Source organism: Salarias fasciatus, chromosome 10 (genome assembly GCF_902148845.1).
Source record: "Salarias fasciatus chromosome 10, fSalaFa1.1, whole genome shotgun sequence".
Classification (NCBI taxonomy): domain Eukaryota; kingdom Metazoa; phylum Chordata; class Actinopteri; order Blenniiformes; family Blenniidae; genus Salarias; species Salarias fasciatus.
Window position 1 is genome coordinate 26,614,162 of NC_043754.1, and position 26,170 is coordinate 26,640,331.

General features: G+C 48.8%; 1 protein-coding gene across 2 annotated transcripts in view; it reads left to right on the forward strand.

The window, feature by feature from the left end:
- The window catches only part of tmem132e (transmembrane protein 132E), a 381,572-nt gene extending 355,706 nt beyond the window's left edge, over positions 1 to 25,866 (forward strand). For both annotated transcript variants that reach the window (XM_030100150.1, XM_030100149.1), the window contains exons 7-9: positions 5,808 to 6,087; positions 17,373 to 17,567; positions 19,681 to 25,866. In XM_030100150.1, the coding sequence (XP_029956010.1) occupies positions 5,808 to 6,087; positions 17,373 to 17,567; positions 19,681 to 20,751 (1,546 nt within the window). In that variant the 3' untranslated portion in view covers positions 20,752 to 25,866. The remainder of the gene's footprint in view (positions 1 to 5,807; positions 6,088 to 17,372; positions 17,568 to 19,680) is intronic.
- Positions 25,867 to 26,170: the final 304 nt, after the last annotated feature.

Here is a 26,170-nt window from a genome sequence, read left to right on the forward strand (position 1 = left end):
GCAACAACCACCTGCTTCTTGGTATTTATTCAGACATTCTGTATTTGCCCATGCTGCTCCACGTTTGCTCTGAGCGTTGAACATTTAGAAAAATTCCACAAGAAGCCTTCTGGTTTTGATTCTCACAGTATTGGAAGTGATTGGTCGACGAGGCCTTGAGCCTGGGGTTGTTGGATGAAGCTGCTGGTCCATGTTTAATAAGCTCCTGAAACATCCCACAATGCATCACTCGTGAGGCTCTGGAGGCCTCCCATCACCCGTCCGTCTGAAGGACAAAAGCTCTTCAGGCCCGTCTCAGTGTGGCTGTCTTGAGGAACCTTGAAACTAAAGACTAGAAGCTTCTGAAAGATGTTCTTTCATGAAGAAATGGTTCATCTTTGGATTCACGTCATTTGTTCTGAACAAGGAAGTGAAAGAACTGATGTTGAGGTGTTTGTGACCACAGTGAGTTATGGCAGCCTTATTATTGGTCTCTTAAAGGAATACTCCGAAGATTTTTGGACCCACGCCCTTTACAAAGTGAGACAAGATCATAAATACCTTTTTGTGTCTCTGCGTCCAGTGGCTGGATCCCAGCTGTTAGCATTGTAGTTAGCTTAGCTCAGCTGCTGGAGGTGAAGAGGAGTCAGAGCCAGACACGGATGGATATACCGGCGCACAGCGGCTGAGTCTACGGCTTCTACTGCTGTTCGCCGGTATATCCTTCTGTGGAGCACTGCGCTTATGCAGGTCTGTGTGTGTCAAAAGGTTATTTTAACGGATTGAAAAGAAAACACGCCTTTTAAAATGTTTTATAACCATTCAGATTTACTTCACGTGCTAACACGTCGTCCCCTGGACCACTAGAAAGAGTATTTTGTCCACTTTTGTCAGTCCGGCTCTGTTTCCTCTTCACCTCCAGCAGCTGAGCTAAGCTAACTACGATGCTAACAGCTGGGATCCAGCCACTGGACGCACAGACACAACAAAGGTATTTATGAGCTTATCTCACTTTGTTAATGATAGGGACAGGGCGTGGGTCCAAAATCTTGGGAGTATTGCTTTAATATCAATAGTTATTTCTTGTTTGCGTTTTTATTGAGGAACAATTTTGCAAATGTTTGTTTCCATGGAAACAGGCAGTCTTGATGTTGTTTTGACTTGTAACCGGTCAGGGTGTTGATCAGCTCACGGTGACTCCAATCCGGACTGATCAGACATGGAAGATGGACGTGAGGACGTCGTGTCGTTCAGGACCCGGGATGTGCTGCAGCTGCAGCATCAGGACTTTGAAACATCTTTCTAACTCGCAACCAACTTGGACTGGAGCCAGGGAACGATAGGAAGGCCAGGGCCGGCGGTGTCTGGAGGCCTGGCGGAATCAGCCCGGACCAGACAGCCCAGACAGATTTACGAGACGGCGTCTGATTTTTCAGACACTCAGCAGAGTCCGGCGCAGCGGCGTGAGCTCGCAGGTTGCATTCGGTCGACCTTGATCGTGTTTGTTTACACTCATAATGAAGTGCCGTGCTAATGAATTGGATCGTGTTTACAAAGGCCTCACAAAGCGCTGTAAATAACTCCTCAAAATAAGACAAGAAATAAGATGTCCCGCGTAATGTAGCTCATTAGTCTCTCCAAACAGCCTGCTAGCCCCAAATCCTGCTGCTTATCCCTGTTATTGGACTGACTTATGGTCTTTTTATAGACCCCTCTCGGTCGTGCCGTCGCTCACCCTCGTCGCTTACTTTCGCTCCGACGGCTTTGCACCACCTCCAGCCCCCCCGGACTCCTCCTCCGGCTTCCTCCGGCGTCTCCGTCCTACATTTCTTCCCTTCTGCAGAGCGACTCGCCGTGAACCTGGGCGCGCGGCGAGGGCTCCCGGCCTGCGCCGGGCCTCGGCCACGCTGCAGCAGAATTGCTCACTGGCTGCATTATCCAGGAACAAGCTCTGAAAAAGGAAAGAAAGTGTAATCGGGCAGGCAGCCGTGTGCACTGGAGCTTCAGCCTGTGTGCTTGTATCAGAGACTCTAATAAGAACAGACAATATTCTTCTGGGGGAGAGAAAAATATCAACCTTATTTTCAGGTACAGGCTGGGAAGGTAAACTTCCCCTGACCTGAGCCAGGAGTTGTGAAACTCCCTGACAGAGACAGAGCGAGTCGGACTGTCTCCTGTGGTTTCGCTCTGGCTCTCGCCCAATGACTAACGGAGTGTGCGGTCTCTGCGGCCGCGGTAGAGTTAACCGGCTCTACCGCTGCATGTCCTGAAGCGACGCTCACACCTGAAGTGACGCCGCCGTCACTCCCAGCATGCACAGCTGAGAGTCGCACCACCCCTGCAGACTGCTAGACACCGGTTTGGGGTTTTTCAGCCCCGGTTACACGACAACATTTGGAGTGGCGCTGAGATTCCCCACACTCAGTCTTACAGTCAGCTAACAGTCTCAGAGCTTTGTGCAATGGAAAACGTTAAAACCAAGCTAGCTGCTTCTTGACTGTTAGCTTCACAGCACTGTTGCACATTTTTAGTAATTTACCGCAGTCATTAACTGAAGTAAACCTCCTCAAATAATGCTGAATTTAAAATACACCTCAAACTGTGATATGTTTTTAAAGTCTATAAAATGATTATGCTAAGCTAACCGCTGCTAGCCACTTTCATTGCTGAAACAACACAAATAAATCTTTTTTTTTTTCCAACATTATTTTTATGAAATTAAATTCACAAATAACATCTCACAGTACACAGACAAAAAAATTGCACTCATATCAGAGAAAGCATTGAGGGCAGCTACATTACTGTCATTATCATCATTATCTAATGTCCAATCACCCTTACTTTACAAACCAGATCTGTGTAACATCAGTTAGTGCAAAACAGAATATATGAACTGTAAATATAGTTAGTGTATATATTCAAAAAGAAAAACAAAGAGATAAACAAAAACAACTAATTAAAATTGAAAAAAAAAAACCAAAAAAACAAAACAAAAACAAAAACAAAAACAAAACAAAAAAAAGGTTTCTCTGTTGTAACATGGGAAAGCTTAAGGTTTTTCTCTATTCTTCCAGTTTCTCAATTTCAAAAAGAGTACAGTTCGCACAGGATAAAGAATCCCAATAATAAACGAAAAGAAATTAATTTAGAAAACCTGCAAAGGGCCAATAATGTCTATGCCTCAACCTCCTCATTCATCACATTACTTAAGTCCACATTCCACAAATAAATCTTTTTAGCGATTCACAATAGTCATAATCTGAAGAGAAGATAAACAAATCATGTTAAAATACTGATAGCATGCTTCAAACCACTCGTTAAGCATGTCTGCACAGGGCTAAAGCTAAGCTAGCTTCCTTTAATCACTTCACTGCCGTCACATGGATTTAAATCCAAAACAGAGAGTTTTAACAGTTTACACAAATCATACACTGAACAAATCCACACAAGTAATGCTCAATAAATAGCGAGGAGCAGCTCTTCACACAAACCAAACAAGCTAACAGCAATTAGCTTAAACACTATAAACTGGCATACTTTCAAAAAGACATGAAAACACCAACGAGAAGTGTGAATTAATCCCTCTGAAGGGCTTTCTGTAAAGAGAAAGCTCATCTCTGCGTTTCTCGCAGCAGCTCTGCTTCTCGCCTCTCGTAGTTTGGACTGATGGAGTCACACAGTCGACTCCGGCTCTGTAGCTTTTACCTGTCAGGTCAATAACTTCCATCAGCGATGAAAGCTTTTCACATTTCTGCTCATTTCAAAGCAACACGTCCACCCGGCGCCGAGACGGACCGTCGAGGAACAAAGGTGGAGGTGAAGGGTGAGCGACCTGCTGCTTCCCTTCAATGAGCCGTGAGAGCTTTATGGAGGATCCGCCGTGCAGCCGCACGGCCTGACGGAGCGTTAGTGGAAGTTATGAGGAGCCCGGAGATAAATCTCAGAGTTTACGACGGTTGAAGTCCAGTAGGTGGAGAGGCGTTGGAGCAGAGCGCTTCCGCCCGGTGGAAGGTGGAAACCTGTAAAGAGCAGCTGGAGCCACGCTGCAGCTTTAAATACAGTCATTTTCAGTGTTTGAGACTGGATCCTATCATATCCTGGATCTGATCAGCTGTGAGGAACAAGATTCAATATTCTGTAAATCTGAGATGAATGAAGTCAAAGAGACATAAACAAGAGCCAGTTCTTCTTTTCTCACTTCCTTCATCTCATTGATGTTTGGTTTTATTTAACACAATTTTATATAAAAGACTACAAGGTGGGGGGTTCATGGGGGTTACTGAAGACATATCTCATGTTTTAATGTCTTAAAAATCAGTGAGTCGGCATTTAGTTCATTTATTCACATTACAGTATCAGCAGTGGGAGAAAAACTGGCCTCTGATTAAAGGAAGATGAATCTGTGAAAAAGATCAACAGTAACCAGAGAGTCAAAACCACTTCGTTGAAGAAATGAGCAATATTAGAGCCGAATGCATCTTTTGGTGAGAAACTGGAGAATGAGAGTTTGAAGCAGCAAATAGCCCGAGACAGAGACCAAACCCAGAGAGTTCCAGGTCAGAGAAAAGAAAGTCATTGACGCAGAGTATCCCAGAGACTCTGGAGGACACACAGTTCAAAGGTCGCCTGGTTTACGGGGGTAAAGGTTTGTGTCTCTGAGGAATGACTGACATACAGCAGAAGCTGTGAAGAGGACATGAGAGGTGAGGGACGGGTCAGGACTCCTCCCGTGCCGTCAGGCCTCCATGCAGGTCAGCCGACCCAGGAAACACGGGGACTGGAAAAGTGTCGGAAAAGTGAAAAGTTCCCTGAACTCGCCATGACAGAGAGGCCAGGAAGCGAAGCGCAGCCTGGAGAAGGCCTGAAGCTTTGTGAGCGTGGAGGACGGGAGCGCTCGGCCGCCGCCGCCGCCGCTCCTGCAGCTCAGGTCCTTCGGTTAGTTAAGTCAGAGTAAAGATTAAACGCAGGCGTGTTTTTCTGGGGGTGAGACTGGCAGGTTGTCAGGCCTGCTGAGGCCAGCCGGGCGACTCGTACGTCTGGCTGTGGAGCAGATGGCGCTCGGCGGGGGACGCACCTGGCATGTTTAACCCCGCTGCCCGGGGCTCCCGCGAACGAGACGGGCGTCCGTCCAACACTCATCCCTCTATCCCTCCCCACCCTCCCTCCGCTGGATTTCCCTTTGCTCGCGCCCTCCCTCCCCGCCGCCGCCGCCACATCAGGACCGGCGCCGAGTTCCTCCTCACTGTTAGGATGTCAGGTTCCAGCCGGAGCGCAGACCCTGCAGAGCAGAAGGCGCAGATTGAGTCACGGCGCCCAGCAGAATTTAGCAGCAGATGCTCGTCTTGAAGGAGCGGCGAGTGATGAATGGCGATGGCTCTTCCTGTCTCCTCGCGCTTTATGCAGACGTGTTTGAATGACTCGCCAGGAAAAACCACAAGTCGCTCAGTTTTCCCTCCAGAACTCCTCAGTCCTGTTTACACGACAATGACGTTCAGCGTTAAGTCTGAAAACGCTGTCGTGTAAACGTGGTCTTACGTTTGCACCCGTAAATGGGCGGAGCTTCAGTGGTGCCATTATGGAACCGCCCACTGTCCTCTGATTGGTCATCACACATTAACCTCCAGTTGTTGTTTTCAATCTTGTGACATTCCTGATTTATTTGCGTGCTCCTCAGACCGAAATGTTTAAGCAATATTAGCATAAAGTTGAAGAGCGATCTACCGTTTTGATCACAGGTACCCTGCAGGGTTCTGGATCTGGTCCTGGACACTCAGAGTGCTTTGAGGTTCCTTCAGGGTCTAAAGATCCTGGTCTGGTTGTGTCTGCAGGAGCACCAGAGACAGCGACACGGACGAGGATGAGGACGAGCGGCGGGTGAGCCGCGGCTGCACCCTGCAGTACCAGCGGGCCCTGGTCAAGGTCCTGACCCAGTTCCACACCACCTCCACGGAGGGCACGGACCAGGTCATCACCATGCTGGGGCCGGACTGGCAGGTGGACGTCACAGACCTGGTCCAGGACTCCCTGAAGGTGGCCGACCCCCGGATAGCAGAGCTGGTGGACCGGACGGTCCTGGTGGGTCTGGAGCTGGGATCCACCGTGCTGAAGGTAACTTCCCAAAACCCTCTCCCAGGCCCGTCAAGTAATCTGATTACACCTGAAAAGGTTGCTGCTTTTTTGGGTTTATTATGCTAATGCTAACGCTAACGTTCAGATGGGCGAGACAGCAGCTCTGTAACCGTGTCAACAGGTCAGAAGTAACTGAAACTCAATTCAACCTCCTGTTATCTTTTCTTCAGCAGCTTTCTGCAAAAGACCAAGAAACATGCTTTCAAAGTGGGAACATTTAAGCATCTGAACTAAAATGGCCTGAAATAGCAGCAGCGGCGATCAGCCATTACTGAGAAACGTCCATAAAAAGCACATAAATGACAGCAGCTCGATAAGACGGCAGAAACACAGCGTTCCAGGGGTAATTGTAGTCCTTATTTCCCCTCATTTCCTTCAAACCCCACTTTGATTGCTTGTTTTCCGTCTCTCTCTTTACCGTGTTCCCAAATCTACGCAATTAGATGCTAATTGTCCGCGGCGTCCACGATGGAACGAAGCGCTCGTGGTCTCTGCGTCAGAGCTTCTGCATGGAAACAGGAGCTCTGGGAGGGAAACCGAAGCTCTCCTGATGGAGGAAGCTGTGACTGACAGCAGCTTCAGCGCTCGTTTAACGGACGGACAGAGGTTCGATCAGGACGTCTGATGGAAGGAAAGATAGAAGCGATGGATCGTCGGTCGAAGGGGATCGACGATCACTCATCCTCTCACTGGCAGATGTAAAGCGCCTGGTCAAAATTCAATCAATAAATTAGAAATGAAGTCGTCTCTTCAGCTGTGCATCGCGGTACGTGAGATCCAGCCGATAGAACCAGAACAGAGAGCCTGATCGGCTCATCGATGGGTAGCTTCCCATTGAAATATGAGAGAAACACAGTAGAAAAAGAACAGAAGTAAAGACAGACGGGTTAACATAAAAGAGGAGCAGCGGAGGACATACTCAGACTTTGGTAATGGTTTTATAAAACCGTCTTGAAGCTGAACTGCATGTTGTCAGGAACAGAGCGCAGTCGGTGGGAATCCACCACGACGTGTCCAGTGAAAACACACCGGTTTTCTATTTCTGTTTCAGAAAATGTTCACATTTACACAGCAGTGTTTTGAAAACATTGAAACGACTGCCGTTTCCATGGAAACAGACATCGAAGTGAAACTTTTCTGGAACGGAAATACAAACCGATGTGTTTTGACCGAATGATCGACGCCTGATGAAAGTCAAAGGACCTCCATGTTCAGAGGATTTTCACGCCGACCTGCAGAAACTGCAGATTTGAGAGGGAACAATGTTCGTCTTTCTGAGTGTTTCGGCCCGTCAGGATTTGAACGAGTCTTTGAGTCTTACGAGACTAATTCAAATTGTCCACCACTTCATGAATATGAATAAAGAAAGGCAGCAATTTCGGTCCATTTAGAGCAATATTTCTGACTCTCATTCATCTCTCTGTCTCTCTTCGGAGAAGTGGTTGATGATTATTGCATGAATTGAGTCCTTCTGGGTCTCATCTGACACATCTCAGTTGGGGAACGCACAAAGGAGCGAGTCTCAACGCTTTCAGAGGTTATATGTTCGTATGGAGGATGTTAATTAGACGATGAATGGAAACTTCTCCAGCCGAACGCAGAGGGGGGAAATGAGGACTTTCCAAGAATCCACTCAACCTGGTGGGAAACGGGGGTTTAATCCAGAGGATTATTCAACAATAGCCGCTTCTCAAAGTGAAAGGCTGCACTTGGAGAGCGTTCACTGTTCCTCCTTTGATCAGACACCTCGGATGGTAATTTCTAAGAAAACATGCAGCAGCCAGCAGAATGTAAATAAAATCGAGTCTAATCTACATAATCTGTGCTCATGATGTATAATCAGGATAGCATGTTCCTCCACAGCGGGACTGCCTTCCTCTCTGACTGCTGCTGTCTTCACATGATGCTTTAAAGTGGATAAAGACGAAATTAGAGAAACCCAAAAACTGCAGCTTCGTTCTGTGAATCCTGAACATGAAGAGTTCTGCTGACGTCATGTGTCCATACGTTATATAATCTATCTGTTTATGAGGTTTAACTAGTCAGTTCATTGAGCCGGAGGGAGATGCTCTATAATCTGGATGTTTTAGGAGGAAGATGCTCTATAATCTGATGTCAGAGGAGGGAGATGCTGTATGATCCCAGAATAGATGAATTAGGTGAAGTTTAAATCCTTAAAACACTCGGAGGACATTCGGTGTGTGTTATTCCTTCTCCTTCCATCTCGATACTCTCATGATGGTCGATTTTCCTGGATTGAGTATCTTTGTCACTGTAGACCTCCATGCAGCGGTGTGCTACGGCGTGCTGTGGCATGCAGCGGCGTGCTGTGGCGTGCTACGGCGTGCTGTGGTGTACTACGGCGTGCTGTGGCATGCTACGGCGTGCTGTGGCGTGCTACGGCGTGCTGTGGTGTACTACGGCGTGCTGTGGCGTGCTACGGCGTGCTGTGGCATGCAGCGGCGTGCTGTGGCGTGCAGCGGCGTGCTGCGGTGTGCGGCGGCATGCTGCGGCGTGCTGTGGTGTGCGGCGGTGTGTGGCGGTGTGTTGTGGCAGCGGCAGCGTGCTGCGGTGTGCGGCGGTGTGTTGTGGCAGCGGCAGCGTGCTGCGGTGTGCGGCGGTGTGTTGTGGCGTGCTGCGGCGTGCTGCGGTGTGTGGCGGTGTGTTGTGGCAGCGGCAGCGTGCTGCGGTGTGCGGCGGCGTGCTGCATTGTGCTGCAGTGTGCGGCGGCGTGTTGTGGCAGCGGCGGCGTGCTGCGGCGTGCGGTGGCGTGCTGCGGCGTGCTGTGGCGTGCTGCGGTGTGCGGCGGCGTGCTGCATTGTGCTGCGGCGTGCGGTGGCGTGCTGCGGCATGCTGTGGCGTGCTGCGGTGTGCGGCGGCGTGCTGCATTGTGCTGCGGCGTGCGGCGGCGTGCTGCGGCGTGCTGCGGTGTGCGGCAGCATGCTGCGGCGTGCAGCAGTGTGTTGTGGCGGCGGCGGTGGCAGCGTGCGGCGGGGAAGCCCCGCCCGCCCACAGCGCAGTGGCTGAGGTTGCCTCTGCAGCGGTGCGACTCGCTGAGCAGTGTGGGCCGCTGTGTAATGGCTGTAAAGTTTACAGGATGCTGAAAGCAGCAGACGCCGGTCGGGTTTGGAGTCCTCGGCTTCTGGAGGTGTTACGTCTGGGTTTCATCAGAGCGGCGGAGGAATGGAGGCTAACAAGCAGAAGGAGGCGGGAACACGTCGGCGCTCTGCGGCGGGAATCACAGCCCGCTGCACCGCCAGCATATTGGAGGAGGTCAAACCAAACTCACCCAGACTTTCACCAGAACCGGATCAGAACCAGGACCTTCATCCTCAGGACACTTTAACAGGCTAACACTTCCTGTTCCTGACTCCTTTTCCTCATCACTTCAATTCAATTCAACTTTATTTCAAGTACAACAGTCATTTCTCTTCTCTTTAACAGAGAAAAACCAACAATTCCACAAGAACAAGCATCACAACTGTAGGAAGGAGAAACTTCTTTTCTGAATTATATCTGTTGAAACTAGTAATGTGATGAAAAAATGAAATAAAACAAAGTTTCTTATCAGACTTATTGAGCTCATTCATTCATTCATTCATACATTAACTGAGCAGTTTTTAAAATATTTCACTTTTTCAATTATTTTTAGGATTACATCTCAACAATTTCATCAGTAAAAGTCGGAGGAAGAGTTTAGACTACAAAAAGAACTCGCTAGTTAGCTTTCACCACAGTAACAGAAGCACGTTTCCGACAGACTGGAGCAACAGATTGAGCTCGATCCGTAGCGCACGGCAAGAGTGCGACACGTCTGCCATCTCTGCCGGGTCTTTCTGAACCCAGACCATGCAGCACTCCACTCAGCCTTCACTCTTTGTTTGTGTACGGAGTATGAAATAGACTTTATAGCACTGAAGAAGTGAGTGCTGGGTATCGGCGTTCGCTATCGGCGAGGAGCTCCAGGTCGCCACTGGGCCTTTCAGGCAGTGAGACCGGTTCACCTGTAGTCCGTCCCTGTGATCGGAGCTGGGCAGTGGAACTCTGGAGCAGCTGATGGTAGGAATGAAGGTTGAAAGTGTGAGTCGTAATATTATTGCGGTGGGTAAACTCCGCCCAAGCGGTAAACGGCGTCCTCTCCAGGCGCCGGCGTCGTCTCCTGCCAGGCTGAGGAGCGCTGGGTTCAGCTCAGGTGTGTTTCTGCCGCAGAGGCCTCTGAACTCAGCGTTCGGTGTGATTTATGGAGCGTAGGATTGGAGGGGAGGAGCGGCGAGGTGCCGCGGCGCCCGCAGCCGCTGATGTAGTGCGACGCTCCCGCGGCGCCGCTCCGCAGCCCCGGCTGCATTATCGATCCTGCGGTTATGTGAGAGAGCGCAGCGGCGAGCTCCACGTGCACGGCCGCCAGAGACGCCTGGGGAGCCTGTAAGCATGGCGGCCTGGCCGCCTCGCCGGCCTGCAGCACCGGAGACGAATTCAGCCGGGAGCTGAGCCAGAAGGAGCTCAGGAGCGTGCACGTGGTCGCGCTGGACAGACGACGGTTTCTCCGACTGATTATTCACTACAGTCAGAGGTCTGGAGGCACCAGAGGCTCAGGAGAGCTGCTCACACCCGCCATGCCGCAGAAAGACCAGCAAACCCGCTGCTTACAAGGATGTGCTAACTAGTTAACCAGCTAACTAGCATGATGTCAGCTAGGTAACCAGCTAACGTGATGTCTTAACTAGTTAACCAGCTAACGAGCATGCTGTATTAACTAGTTAACCAGCTAATTGCAAGGATGTATTAACTAGTTAACCAGCTAACCAGCATGATGTCTTAACAAGTTAATCAGCTAACATTAGGCCCTAATTATTTAACCAGCTAACTAACATGCTGCATCAACAAGCTAACCAGATAGCTAACGTGATGCATTACCTAGTTGACCAGCTAATTACAATGCTGTATTAACTAGTTAACGGCTAACTAGCATGCTGTATTAACTAGTTAACCAGCTAACTAGCGTGATGCATTAACAAGTTAACAAGACAACTAACTTGATGTATTATCAAGTTAGCTAGCTAAAATGATGCCTTAACTGGTTAACCAGCTAACTAACATGAAGCATCAACAAGCTAACCAGACAACTAACATGAATTATTAACAACCTAACCAGATAACTACATGAATTAATAACAAGCTAACCAGGTAACGAACATGATTTATTAACAAGATAACCAGATAATTACCATGACTGATTTATGAGCTAAGTGACATGATGTACCAACTAGATAACTAGATAACTTACATGTTGAATTAACTAGCTAACCAGATAACTAACAGGATGCACTAACTAGTTAACCGATGGATCACCATGTTGAGACCACGGCGTCTCTTTTCATTCTGCAGAATGTGACAAAAGCAGTAGAATTCTTCACCTGGGGCCAGAAGTCAAGAGGTTTAGTTTTGTGTGTGAAGTGTGTGTGGTTCCCGTGGACAGGAAGTGCTCCGTCACCACAGCTTTCTTCATCCTGGGCCTTGGAGAACAGTGTTTCTGTTTCAGTGTAAAGTCAGGCTAAACTGTCTTCTGTTGGACCAGAAGGAACACTTTGCGGTTTTCTCTGATCTCCAGTCACTCCATTGTTCTCTGACAGCATCAAGCAGACCTTTCCACCAGCAATGGGACACTGACTGGATCATTTCAGCCAGGGGTGTCCAACATAAGGCCCATGGACCAAAACCGGCCCCCAAGAGGATTCAATCTGACCACATTTCTCAGAAAACATCGATTTTAATTAAAACAAATGTCTTCAGAGAAGCGACAGAACAAGACACAGAGCAGAGCTGAGGCCACGGCAGCTAGCTACCTGGCCGCTATCAAACCAGCATCAAGCCATGCTGTCAGGGCGAGTTTGGAAAAATACCCACAATGCAACAGCTCAAGTGTCGTTTGAAGGACATTTCACTGGATTCACCAGCAGAAGGTTTGTCCATGTCGTCCGTGTCTGACGGAGCAAACAGGAGCTCTACATGGTTCCCGGTGTTTCTGCCGTCGCCGTGGAAACGTCTTCCTTGATATTGACACTGATATGGACGGATCAATGCCTCGCCTCTGAACATTCCAGGTCACTGAAGCGATCTTGGTGCTGACTGTGACACCGATTCCCAGTCAGCCGTATTGATTGGCTGGAATTGACGGACCGGCTGTATTGATTGGCTCATATTGATGGACTGTGTGAAAGACTTTATTTCTGTTCTATCCTGTAAATGAGACTTGAAAGAACATTTTTGTGTTGTCAAAAGTCTAAGTGGCCACTCTGCAGGATTCTAGGGAATAAATCCTGTCTGATTTAATTTACAATTTATTTTTCCTTCCATTCAAGATTAATTTACAATTTAAACACTGAAGTGACAGGAAGCCCCGCAGAGCTGGTTCAGGGCTCCTGATGAACGCTTCCTTCAACTGAACACTGAGGTTTCAAGGAAACCAGCCAGAGGGAGCGGATTGAGTTCTTTTTGTTCGTTTTGACACAATGGAGGACTTGTTTGACCCTGTCAACCTGGACGGCAGCGTCTTTCCTCCGTCGGCTCTTCTTTGACTCGCTGCTGCCAGATCGATGCTCCGCCTCTTCCCAACACGTCCGGGATGTTCTGCTGCGAGGAAACTGGGGAAATCAGTAACTGTGCTAAAAGTAAATGAGGCAATCTGAATAAAAATGAACCCCAGATTGCTGCACTTCATCAGGAAATGCTCGCTGGAAAACATCCCAAACTCTGCAAATTGATAACAGTCGGAGAGAAAATCATCTTCCTCCGGGGCTTTTAGCTTTGGTTTTCTTTTTTTTACATATTTCTGATGGAACAGAAGCTCGTTTGAAGCATTACTTCTCCCTGGAAGTCGAAGCACTTTGTGTTCTCGAGTGTTATTTAAAAACAAGGTGCCGGCAGAGGAAGGTTGACCGGCGACGTTCCGGTTAGCTTCACAAACAGAGCTCCTCCCGGGGTCAGCGCTTCGCCGTCACACAATATTAATAGATCCACAGCTGTCAGCTTTTATTAACATGAAGATTTCAGCTGCAAACAACTCAAACGACCTCCCACCCAAACACTGACGCTCAGATCTGCTCGCTAGAAGCACCTGCAAACCAACAAAGTTCATTTTCATTTTCAGATCAGAGCGCAACGGAGGGAACGAGCTTTGTTTTATCAAAACATGGCGTGAGATGAAACAAACCGCTCACTTAGTTACCTAGTTAGTGAAATTAGCCAGACTTTAATCACGCTTAGCAGGAAGCATCACTGGAGTGTGAGAATGAAACTCTCCAGCATGTAGCATGTAGCATATAGTACGGCTCGGAGCTAGGCTAACTGACAGCTAGCAGGTGACTGACACTGTTGCCTAAGCTAACAGCTAACAGCTGACTGACACTGGTGGCTAAGCTAAATGACGCTAGTGGCTAAGTTCACAGCTGACTGATGCTGGTGGCTAAGCTAACTCACCCTGGTGGCTAAGTTTACAGCTGACTGACGCTGGTGGCTAAGCTAGCTGACACTGGTGGCTAAGCTAACAGCTAACAGCTGACTGACGCTGGACTCGGCTCACTGCCTGTTTCCTCTGTGCAGCAGCTCAGCTGCAGCAGGAGGGACTCAGTGGACGGGCTGATGGACGTGGGACTCGTGAGTCTCTGGACAGTAAAGGGACTCACAGCGGGACGTAATCTCAGCTGGCACCATGGCAGAGAAGAGATTACATCTCCACCCGTCCTGGACAGAGTGAGACAGGTGGTCAGTCTGCTGACTGCTGAGCTGTTAAACTACTGAATCTAAGCCCGCTCCATGTCTCTGCTGGTCAAGTTTCACGTTAAGTTGCTGAGTAAATTGTCGGTTTAGTTGGTGACTCCAGTTGCGGGTTAATTATTCTGTTCTGGGAGATCTCCTGGTGGATCTGTGAGTCTCTGTGATCTGTAAATATCAGTGAGGTTCATTCAGATCCAACGTGTTGTGTTGTCTGTTGTGCTGCTGCGTTTTCAGCAGGTAACAGAAAAACACTGAGTTCTGCTGTGTTTTGGGTTGTAATTTAGTTTTATTGCAGCTGAAAATAGCAGACATGTGGGAGGCTGAAGGACTGACGCTGAACTTCACGCTGCAGCTCATCGTTGCTTGTTGAATTTCATTAAACCAGGAAACATCAGATGTGAACCGCACAGAGACAGAATCAGTCTGCAACTAGCTGATTTGTTTGTTTCACTTTCTGAATGAAGTGCTGAGATGTGGTTGTAGATTTTTGGGGCGAATCGTAGCCCAGAAGGACGGGTCTGGTTGGCAGAGTCCAGGTCTGTTTCTGGGGGTCGAGGTCTACCTTGGGACCAGTTTAAAGGGTCCACGTCTCAGAGAGGCTGTGAAAGGGTTCAGCAGAATCTTCTGCTGGATTTTAAAATCCTCGATGGAGTTCAGTTCAGAGGTTTACTTTTGCGGCTGCAGCAGTGAAAGTGATCCATCATGGAACAGAATCTCCCTCATAAAAACTTTAAAACTTCTTTTAGTCGCTCATTTCCCATCATGCCTCAGGCGTGTTGTGTGAGTGTGTGTGTGAGTGTGTGATGCCCACTGAACCAGAGCCCTGCTGCATTCATTCGTCTCCGGCATCAAAAACTTCAACGTGCCCGTGGAAGTTTTCACACGAAAAATATTCCACAATAATGCAGTAACTTTGTGATCCTTCAGCCCGATGTTAATGTGGCGTGCGATTCACGGGGAGTGTGAAAACACACACTCTCCCACACACACACACACACACAGGCAGCAGCTTGTAATGGTTTCCAGCCATTAACCTCTGGAGGTTAGAAGGACGTGAGCAGAGAACATTATATCATTCTGCTAATTGTGCAACACAAAGTTTGACAAGTCATCAGGCGGCCTAATTGGAGCGCGGCCGCGTTGTGGCGACGCCCCCACGCTAAAAATAAAACGGCAAGGTGGCGCTGAAGGTGAGCACGCCGTTTGGAAGTGAAGCTTTTATTTATCCTCCATCGGTGTCAAACATATGGCCCACGGGCAAAACGCCACCCCCCCCCCCCCCCCCCCCCCCCCCCCGCCCCCAAGACAGTCCTGGAAGACTGAGGAAAACACTTTGAATAAAAGCAAAACTTTTCCTGGTTTATTCACTCAGGACCATTTAATTTTAGTTACTCGCTAACAAATTAGCGTTAGCATCAGTTAGCATTGGAGACCCTGCTTCAGCTCAGTGGCTTCAGGTCACTGTAGAAATCAAAAGTCTGGTCAATCATTCTCTTTATTTTTCACGCTTTTGATTTAATGGTTCTGCACGCCGTACTCAGAGAAACTCCGTGATGCCACCCAGAGAGTGTTGGGTAACGTCCTCCACCAGCGACGTCACAGGAGGAGCGACGGCGGCGGTTTGGAGAGTCTTTAATGGGCTCTATGCACAACTCAACCACTTCCTGAACTTCAGGAGGCTCCTTATTTCCTGCCTTTCATGATAGGAGGAGCTGATTAATGCAGGTGTGTCTGACCATTACTGTTGTGGTTACAGAGGTCAGGGACACCGGGGTTAATCAGATCGTCCTATCATGAAAGACAGGAAACAAGTTCAGGAAGTGGTGAAGTTGTGCATGGAGTCCAAATTAGCAAGAATGATGAAAATAAGACTGACACCAGAAAGTTAAAGGAATACTCCACCCAAAAAACAATTTGGCCTCATTTTCTACTCACCCTCATGCTGAGAAACACTCTGGAGCACTTTTTTGACGTTTCAAATGCAGTTGGAGATGTTTGGGGATTTTCGTTGTCAACAAACAGGGACCGACAGAGCCCGACAGAAAAAACGGTCCATAAAGTCCACAAAACGTTCCCATTTTCCTTCATACTGCTCGTCCGCTGTAATCCAAGTGTCCTGAGCGGTAACGTCCATAATTAATTCTTAACGAGGTCATTTAGTACATTTTAAGAGCCCAAACAGTGCGCTCTGTACAGCTCCATTGCATGTCTGCACGCAGCCTGAACTACGGAAGCTGCGGCAGACCAAGCAACACGCTTGTGCCCTTTCAGCAGGACACCGAATTCAAAGCTTTAAAACAGCAGCCAGTCACTTTTGTGATTGTCCACAGCTCGGTCACTCACAGCAGAATATAAACAGCGGAACTTCTTCTTCTACGCTTGCAATTTAGAAAAGTAGTTGCTGAAAGCGCGCAAGCGTCTGGCTTGGTCTGCCGCGGCTTCCGTAGTTCAGGCTGCGTGCAGACATGCACTGGAGCTGTATGAAAGCGCACTGTTTACGCTCTGAAAATATACTAAATGACCTCGTTAAGAATTAATTATGGATGTTACACGCTCAGGACACTTGGATTACAGCGGACGAGCAGTATGAAGGAAAATGGGAACGTTTTGTGGATTTTATGGACCGTTTTTTCTGTCGGGCTCTGTCGGTCCCTGTTTGTTGACAACGAAAATCCCCAAACATCTCCAACTGCATTTGAAACGTCAAAAAAGTGCTCCAGAGTGTTTCTCAGCATGAGGGTGAGTAGAAAATGAGGCCAAATCGTTTTTTGGGTGGACTATTCCTTTAACCAGAAACATACCCAGCAACTTCATCAGCAACTTAAACATAACCTTTAACAGCAACTTAACCAGAAATGTAACCGAAATATAACCATCAACTTAACCTGCAACTTAACCAGAAACCTAACATGCTCCATGGTAGAGTTTCAGGCTCACACTCCAGGGTTGCTACATGCTACATGCTACATGCTAAACATGACTAAATTGCTCCAGTCTTTCTCTCACAGCGGACTCGGTCCCTGCAGGACTGAACTCTCCAGATCTCAGATCTCAAATTCATCGTCTTTCTTCATCTCTGAGCGTACTTGGTGGATAATCCTTCATTGACCTCTGACCTGCTGGTGTGGACTGTGTAGAAAATGATGATGGGAGGAGCGTGACGGCCCACTGAGCCGGCCGTCACAGCTCCAGGTCTGGCTGCCGGCGGTGTCCTCCGTCCTGACCTCTGACCTCTGGTTGCGATGCGTGGTAGAAGTGACGGGCAGCGGTGCTTTCTGGGATGGAGCCGGGTGACGGCCGCTTTAATTCGGGGTATTCTCGTCAGAGTGACGGACAGGCGGCCGCTGTCACCCGCCGTCTGGACGCACTCAGACCGACAGCGCCCGGCGCTTTCTTCCAGAATTGCTGTCATGGAGCTTTATGAGCTGCAGGGAGACAATAAAGCCGCCGTCAGCCGCAGACGCAGTAATAACCCGGCTTCTCCTCTGCAGGTGGAGTCTCCGCTGGCGGTGGACGCCGTGCTGGGGGAGGCGGCGTTCGCCGTCACCGACGACAAGGTTTCCATCACGGAGCTGCGCGTGCACGCCGTGTCGGGGCTGACCCTGTCCCTGCAGCCCAGCCCGGGGAACAGCCACACCATGGTGGCCAAGGCCGGCGGCCTGCAGACGCTCGGCGCCCCCAAACAGGTGACCACCGCTTCCTGTTCGCCACTGCGGCTTTTAAAGAACTCTTTCATATGATGTGGATTTTCCAAACATCTTCTAACAATTACAATGTAATTACAGAAAACTGCCACTGTTTCTCTCATATGTGTGAAGCCCAGTATTGATTTGTCTGCAGCACTGGCCGTCGTGATCAGGACAGTTTCCTAAAATGAGCGACTGAGCGGAGAGTGATCCACCTCACTGAGGAAGCCAGGCTCTGATGCTCCCACGCATGCCATCGCGCAGACCTCACAAATAATAACTTTTTCTCTATTTTAACAAACTTATAACAACCTGCAGCCTTTTGCCTCCAGAAAAGAAGAAGAAGAAGAAGAAATGTTGTCCTCTTTCATGTCTGAAGCCGCTGTAAATATTTACAGTGCATTTTATTCTGCAAACCTCACAGCAGCATCAAAATATTCAGGTTACTCTGCAAACCGGCTCCATATTTATGAAAGCTGTGTGTGAGTGTGTGAGTGTGAGTGTGAGTGTGTGTGTGTGTGTGTGTGTGTGTGTGTGTGTGTGTGTGTGTGTGTGTGCGTGTGTGTGGCCGTATACCTGAAGTAAATAACGAGCGCTCGCAGTTAATGCTATTTACTTCCAGAGCACGCCGTCCCCTAACACCCCCCAGTTAAGCAATAAGCTGTTTTATTTAGGCAGAAATGCCGGCGTGTTGAGGAAAGGAGCTCATTTAGATGGACGACAGTGGAACTGAGGTAAACACAGTCTTTCTGAAGATTTCATCCTAATTGGCTACTAGCTTAAAAAGTAACCTGGTGTACCAGTGAGCATGTTTGTTTGTGTTGTTCTGGAGCCAGACGTACATTTCTGGAGTTGCTCTCACCACAGAGGACTTCAAAACACCAGAAAGAACGGCTCTCTTTTCACGTGGGTCGACTTTTCAACTTGGAGCTTTCATAAGCCCCGTTTCCAGCAAAAGTTTCACATTCAGCAACATTTTGATAAGTATATCCGTTTCCACGGCAACAGCAGAAACACTGAAGACCGTGTAGTTTCCATGTTTGATTGACAAATTCATTTGATTGGTCTAAAGTTGTTCGATCGTTCCAACACGTCTGATTGGTCCGAAGACGGCCGATCGTTCCCGGCGTGTTTGGCGTGCTGGAGGAAGGATTCACTCTCGTCTCGGTAGAGCGGAGTGAGACGCTCACCAGCCTGGAAATGTGACCACATCGAGAGAGAAACCAGCATTAAATTCCAATTTTTCCAGCTTTCCGCTTCTTGGCCACCTTGAAATTTAATTATTGTAATGTATTGTCCTAAGTGCTCTCCGAGGCCGGGCCGTAAAACGCCGGCGCTGCTCTCTGAGGACCACCGCAGCTATTTCAAGCTGTTCGATTGTTTAACGGCGGGAACTTTCCCAATGTCCTCGATTACTCCAGAAATGAACAAAACACATAAACTATGGACCGAGGAACCGGACTATCAAGGTCTTTCTGCATTTCTTCCTTTTCTACTCCACAAACCTCCACATGGCGTCTGAAGCTTCAAGGTCAACGACTTCTCCGAAGAGTTTGATGAAAAGGTCCCAGAATAATATTTACTGGTGCATTATTTATCATCCGAGCTGTTCATGCTCACTTTACATCCGCTCATATTTCCTCACGCGATCGAGCACGGACCGGAGAAAGTGGTGAAAGCTGAAGAGAGAACATTAAAGAAAATGTGGAGATTAAAGTAATGCGAAACACAGGAAGCACTTAGAGACCTTCAATCATCACGGAGAACATTCACACGTTCACGTTTGGCTGAGCCACTGGACCGACGCAGTGGAGTTACTGTACCGGTGTACAGGCTGTGACTGTTTTGACACACCTGCTAAAACCTGGATGTGAGCTGAAGGTACATCAGCTCGTGGGAGGAAGATGCTCTATAATCTGGATGATAGCTGAAATTATACTGTGGGTTTGAAGTTACACCATTTTATTTAAGCTCACGGAGGATCTCCACCGCTGTCCGATGTGCTACAACTTCCAGAAAACTGAAGTTCAAAGTTTAAATCAAAATGAAGTTTTTTTGATAGAAGAAAAAGTAGATTTCTCTAAAATCCGTCTTCTCCGTTTTCTTCCGACAGGAGGCCAGTTTTTCCGTGTGGATGCTCTTCAGCGACAACACAGCCGCCACGCTGACGTACTTCGACCCCAAAGACTACAACCTGAACGCGTCCACGCTGGACGACAAGGTGGTGTCGGTGTCGCAGGAGCCGCAGCAGCGCTGGCCGGTGGTGGTGGCGGAGGGCGAGGGGTCCGGCGAGCTGGTGCGCCTGGAGATGACCATCTGCGAGGCCTGCCAGAAGACCAAGCGCAAGAGCGTCATCGCGTCCGCCGCCGTCTACGTCAAGGTCCGCTTCGGCCCCGAGGAGGACTCGGAGGAGGAGGTGACCACGGAGGGCGAGGCGGAGCCGGCGCCCGTCACCCGCCGGCCGATGGTCGATCCCAACGCCGGCGGCAGGATTTACGAGACGTCCAACGAGCAGCCGGCCAGCGTTCCCATCGATTACACCAACTTCCCCACCGTCAGCAACCGGGAGCCGCCCACCGAGAGCGGCGAGGAGGAGGACGACGACTTCGTGCACTCGCCCCGGAACATGACCGACCTGGAGATCGGCATGTACGCCCTGCTGGGCGTCTTCTGCCTCGCCATCCTGGTGTTCCTCATCAACTGCATCGTGTTCGTGCTGAAGTACCGACACAAGCGGATCCCGCCGGAGGGCCAGGCCAACATGGACCACTCCCACCACTGGGTGTTCCTGGGGAACGGCCAGCCGCTCCGGGCGCAGTGCGACCTGTCGCCGCAGCAGGCGGAGAGTCCCGGCAACGCCCTGGAGGGCGTGCAGACCTGCTGCCACGGCGACCACCACAGCAGCGGCAGCTCGCAGACCAGCGTCCAGAGCCAGGTGCACGGGCGGGGCGACGGCAGCTCGGGCGGCTCCACCAAGGACAACGGCGAGGACGCCAGTTCGCCCACCTCCAAGCGCAAGAGAGTCAAGTTCACCACCTTCACCACCCTGCCCACGGAGGAGCTGCCCTACAACTCCATCCCCATCGCGGACGAGGAGGACATTCAGTGGGTGTGCCAGGATATGGGCTTTCAAGACCCCGAGGAACTGCATGACTACATGCGCCGAATAAAGGAAATAGCCTGAGATCCCAGGCACTTTCTAAGAAGAACGTTCCTTTCTATTTTTCTCTTTTTCACAGACTGAAAGGCCAGCCGTTGTTTTGGTTCGTAGGGTTTGTTCCATTTAGTTTGCACAGTGCTGTAAAATCATACACGCTCACACAGAGAACGCGGGAAAGCCGAGGACTGCAGCGGAGGACTCACCCGAGGAATCTGCTGGTCTCGGCTGAGGCGGACATGTCTGATGGGGAAGCTGAGCCATGAAGGGAGCCTGACAGGGCCGGGAGCGAGGCGGCGTCTCCACGGGACTCCACAGTGCTGCACTGACTCCCAACAAAGAGGCCTTTGATGAACACCAAACTGTCAAAGACTCATGAAAGCTTCAAAAAAATCGTTTTGTTTTATTTTGCCAAAGTAGGGAAAAAAAAAAAACTTTCAAATGGCGAAACCGTCTTCATCGTTGTTCTCGGTGCAGCACACTCATGATTTGTACTCATTCCTTACATTTTTCTACATTTCCCAGGCGGTGGAACGCAGCGCCCTGCTCCTGCTCCTGAAATCTTAATGCCTTATGAAAAACGGTCACGGTTCACTTCTCTCTCACTGCAGCCGGAGGCGGCGGCGTCGGGGCGTCCACGATCGCCGTTCTCGGCGCCGGGTCCGAACGGAAACACATCTTGTGCGCTGCGACGATCTCTGGCGGTCTTTGCATGGATGAACGGGGATCTCAAGGCACAATCAGCAACGCTTTTTCGTTCCCAAATTTGTAAATGTTTATATTGTAATTATATAATCATCCTTAGTCATTACTAAACGGAATATGTTCCCATGCATCGCGCGCATGTCGGGCCGGCGAACATGCAGACATTCCTCTCCAGTGTGTGTAAATACCAAACCGGAGTCGCGTCGCTCGCCGCCAGAGGGACAAACTGCTGCAGATCTTTGATAGTCTGGTGGCGGGTCGACGGTTCCTCCCGCCCACGCTAACGTCATGATTTTTAACAAAAACTGGTAATCTGACTGTTTGGGGATTTGCTATGCATCCGAATCTTTTCATGGTTTAGTTTCGCTCGACTTCAAAAAGTCCCGGAAACGTTCTCACTGAGCACAAGATCCTGGAACCTCTGCAGGAAACCACGTCCCGAACCAAGAACCAAGCTGACTCCTTCGCCCCGCGGCCTCGCTGTTTCTGTTCTTAGACGCGTCGTGTTACATATGTGGTCCCTCATTAGTTCGGTACGGATTTGCTTCGCTGCACAATGTGAACAGGGCGCGCTCCAGTGGCATGCTGGGAAATGGGAAAGCTACAACTTACCAGTCCGTGAAAGTTCAACAGATACGTGATAAAAAATCCTTCAGATTATTAGCATTAGCAACAGCACTGGAATCAACTCGTTGAGGGTTGTACGTTTTAAAAAAGTCTCCTGAAATTTAAGAGTTGGCAGCCATTTTCCAAGATGGCCGCCTTTTTGAGCTCAATGTTTTCTCCAGGTTTGTTTGTTGGGTTGATTTGTGTTTTATGACTATGAAGAAGTCAAATGTTCATCTCTCTAGTGTGTTGTGCTGTGTGAGAAGACGAGACGAGAACCAAGACTCCGTTCACCAGCAGCGCTTCAGAGAAGGTTCACGTTTCCATGGAAACGACCGGAACACTGACAGTGATGTTGCTTTCCTGGTGGTCCACTACCGGTGCTGTCGATTGTTTAAGCAATGGAACCACACACACACAAACACACACACACACACACACACAGAACAAACACTCTGAACATTAACAATGGGAAAGCCTCTACTGAGCATGTCCAGACGCTGTTTACTGCATGTGCACTAGCAGCGTTTCAGAAAAGTTGCGTTTTGACCCTGTTTCCATGGAGACGGGGTCACTGCATTTTCAAAAAGCTGAATCCTTCTGAGCCGTTTCCAAAATACTTGTGTTTTCAGTGACTCCGAGCTCCGTTGTGGTGTGAACAGAAACCCAAAACGCAACGGCAGTTCAGCGTTTTCACTTCAAATGAGCCCCAGGAGCTAGCTCCCTGTCTCCTGGTTTATCAGACATAATTAGCCTGCTGTTTCTCGTGTAGACGCCGTCTTCATCCAGAGGTGGGTGAACAGTCACGCCGCTGCTGCTGAGGCAGCTGGGAGGACGGTTGCTGGAGCCTCTGACTGTACTAATCAACAGCGCTCGATGATTGCTGCTGTGTGGAAGCGTTAATTGCCGCCCGATCCATATTTCCTGATTTGGCCAAACCCTTCGGACGGCGCTCGACAGCAGCTGATCGCGTCTGTAATTGCGGCTGCCCCGCTCTGCCTCTGCGGTCCTGGACTGGATAACTGGGGCTGACTTCTGAAGGTTAAGGCTATTCCTGCTCTGATCTTACATGAAACGACTTCCCTTTCAGGACTAATGAGACAAGCGCCACGGAGAAATCACTCCCCATGTTACATTTCTTCTCCGTTCTGTACCGTGCATCTGAGGGCCGCGATTCTTCTTTTATGTTAATTGACTGACTGATTCTTAGTGATCCTGTGAGCAAACAAATGCTACCTGCTCCGTCTGCGGCGCTAATGACTGTCGGCGCCATTTGTCGCTCAGAACTGTCAGTCAGAATGTGCTTTGTTGCCATTATAGCTCATTTCCCGTCCCTGTGGTGTCGGTAAAGACCCGATCCACCGCCACTCTCATCGTGGCAGCTCTGTTATGCAAATATCTTCTTCTTAAAGGACCGGAGTGTCGAATTAAAGACTTGATTCGTACATGAGAGGGAGGCTGAGGACTGCTGGAACACGTCCAGTCCTCCAGTCAGGGACGAGTCAGGAGGAACCGGGGCTTCTTTTTAACATTTAACTCATTAAAATCAGACAAATACACCAGATTTCTTTTGTACCACTGCTCAATGCCCCACTCCCTGTTTGGTTTCTTCAATTTTAATCATTGAACTTTGAGCATTTCTGCACATTTTATTGATTTTATTAGATTCTCATATTTCATGTATCTGTGCAGCAGCGTTAACAAATGGAGCTGAGTTTGAATTTGTTATTGATATTTAGTTACTGAAATGACTGACGTTCTCAATCAGTGGTGGAAAAAGACCTGGAAGCTGAAATTAGACTCAACTATAGGTATGAAGTATTGTAGAATACTTAAATACTCTTCTAAGAAAGTATTAGCTACTTCCTAACTACATTTAGTCACAGCTGATTTCATCCACGTCTGAAGGAAAATATATTAAATCACAGGATGGAAAACAAATAATGCAAAGCAGACGTCGGATCAACGGTTAGAAGATTAATTCAGTGTGTCACTAAACCAGCTGCAGGACGCTCCGATCCGGCAGAACCATCCAGAAAATTGTCAAAAATTCAAAGAAAGCGTCACTGAGAGCCGACCTGAGGGTTTTCGCTCCTGTGAAGCTGTTTCAGGCGTTCTGTTGTCACTCAGTGACATCTAGTGGTGGCTGGGGGTATGGACCGGTGTGTGTTCTCCTCCCATTGCTAATGATTCCAGTGTATTGTTCCCTGCGGAGTGTGTGGTTTCATGACAGTAACGACCAGCAGCACCAACTAGTGGAGCAACATGAGAACTGCATGGTTTTCAAAACGTTGCAGAAGTGAAACTTTTCTAAAAAGTAAAACACAAAAACGAAGCGTTGCAGTATGAACGGGTTCTCGGTTCTGGACGGTCCCCTTCATCAGGAAGCCTGGACGGGTTTTCCAGCTCCCGCCCCTCTTTAGCTGATGTTATTAGCGAGAAGCCTCTCAGGACGCTCCAGGTCCAGGTCCAGGTCCAGGTCCAGGTCCAGGTCCAGGTCCTGATCCTGATCCTGATCCAGTGTGCTCATGTCGCTTTGTGCAGTTGAACTGAGTGGAGCCCTGGTTTTCAAAGTGTGGGGCGGGCCTCGCCTGGGGTCATCCGAGAGCCCCGGAGGGGCAACGCATAAAAACCAGGGAGGGGGTCTGGAGGGTCCTGCGTCCCAGCATCAGGAAGAGAATCAGGGACGGGGAACCTCCAGGGAAAACCTGCTTCACTGGTCCGTTTACACGACGGCACACTCAGAGACACTGAAAACACAACTTCCTGGAAACTGAGATTTTTAAATCCTCATCAATCACAGAATTTCCTGGTTAATTATTAATGAAATATTGATTTATGGTGATTATTTCAATTTCAGTTATTTTGCAATTCGAGGCAGTTTTAAATCCATAATGTAAAACATTTCTTACCCGACTCTTAATTAGGAATCAAATGAACACGAGGAAAAATTGTTCTTTTTGACCTTTTGTATTTTCCTTCAAAATAAAGTTCCATGTTCTCTAACTGGTCTACTTTGAAAAAAAAAAAACCTTTAACAGCAAGCTCCAGCGGTGATGTCCCATAATGCACCTGTACTTCAAAGTCCCACTAAGAATAAAATTAAATGAATTCACGAGAGCTGAGATTCAGAACTGCCTGAGTTCTACGGTTTCTCTTCTTCAACCATAATGAGATAAAAACAAATTAATCTGTTGAGACTAATTAATCGTGATTAAAGGCGGTCTGGAGGCGCCCTGCTCTCTGCAGCACGTGTTTGTGGTTCCATTAGCGGAACCATCAGCGCCACCCAGGGAACCGACAGGAGAACCACACCGTTCTCACTGGTTTTCACGACGCTGCCGTCGAAACGTGAAACTCTTCTGAAACATAAACCGGGTGGAGGCGGGACCCGGGCGGCCTGACGGAGTCTCTGCTCCGGCAGCTCCAGGAAGACGTGTCTCTTGTCCCCTGCTCATTCGAGTCCCGGTGTTTTTAAAAAGTGTTCCTTTTGATCATTCTTGTGTGAATTCCACGTCTGTTCTGGGTTCCGCTGCACCTCAAGCTCATTGTTCTAGTTTTCTTTTTGCTCTCAAGCTGCTAGTAGAACCGGGGTCCCCCCACACCTGTGATGGAGATCTTGAACTGTATGGACCCCCCACCCACCTCACCCCTCCCCCATGGTGAACTGTGCACGGCGTGCACGGCGTGCACGGCTCGGCCGGCTGTGCCAAGTGACCACCACACTGACTATGATATTGTAATGTACAGAGCACTGTTGGATTTCCTGTATTCTCTGAGAAACAAACCTTGTATTTTCCCGTTATCTGTAAACTACTAAAGAAAATGCAACACCTGCTCCGAGCCGCGTCGTCCTTTGTGCCCGAGAGGCGGAAATCTGCCAAATATGAATTTTAGTTCCTGTTAGAAGTTTGATTAAAGGTGGATTAAGGTTTAACTGACATGAAGCGAGTCGTTTTATAAACAGTGGTCCTTCCTGTTACCATCAAACTGAAGTTTAACTTCTATGTCATTTATGTTAACTAAAATTAATGTTTTTACTTTGACTGTCACAGATTCCAGTATTTGAACTTAATTCAGAGACTAAAACGTCCAGGAAACAAGTTTCTGTTGCTCTGCAACATCTGCAGCCAGA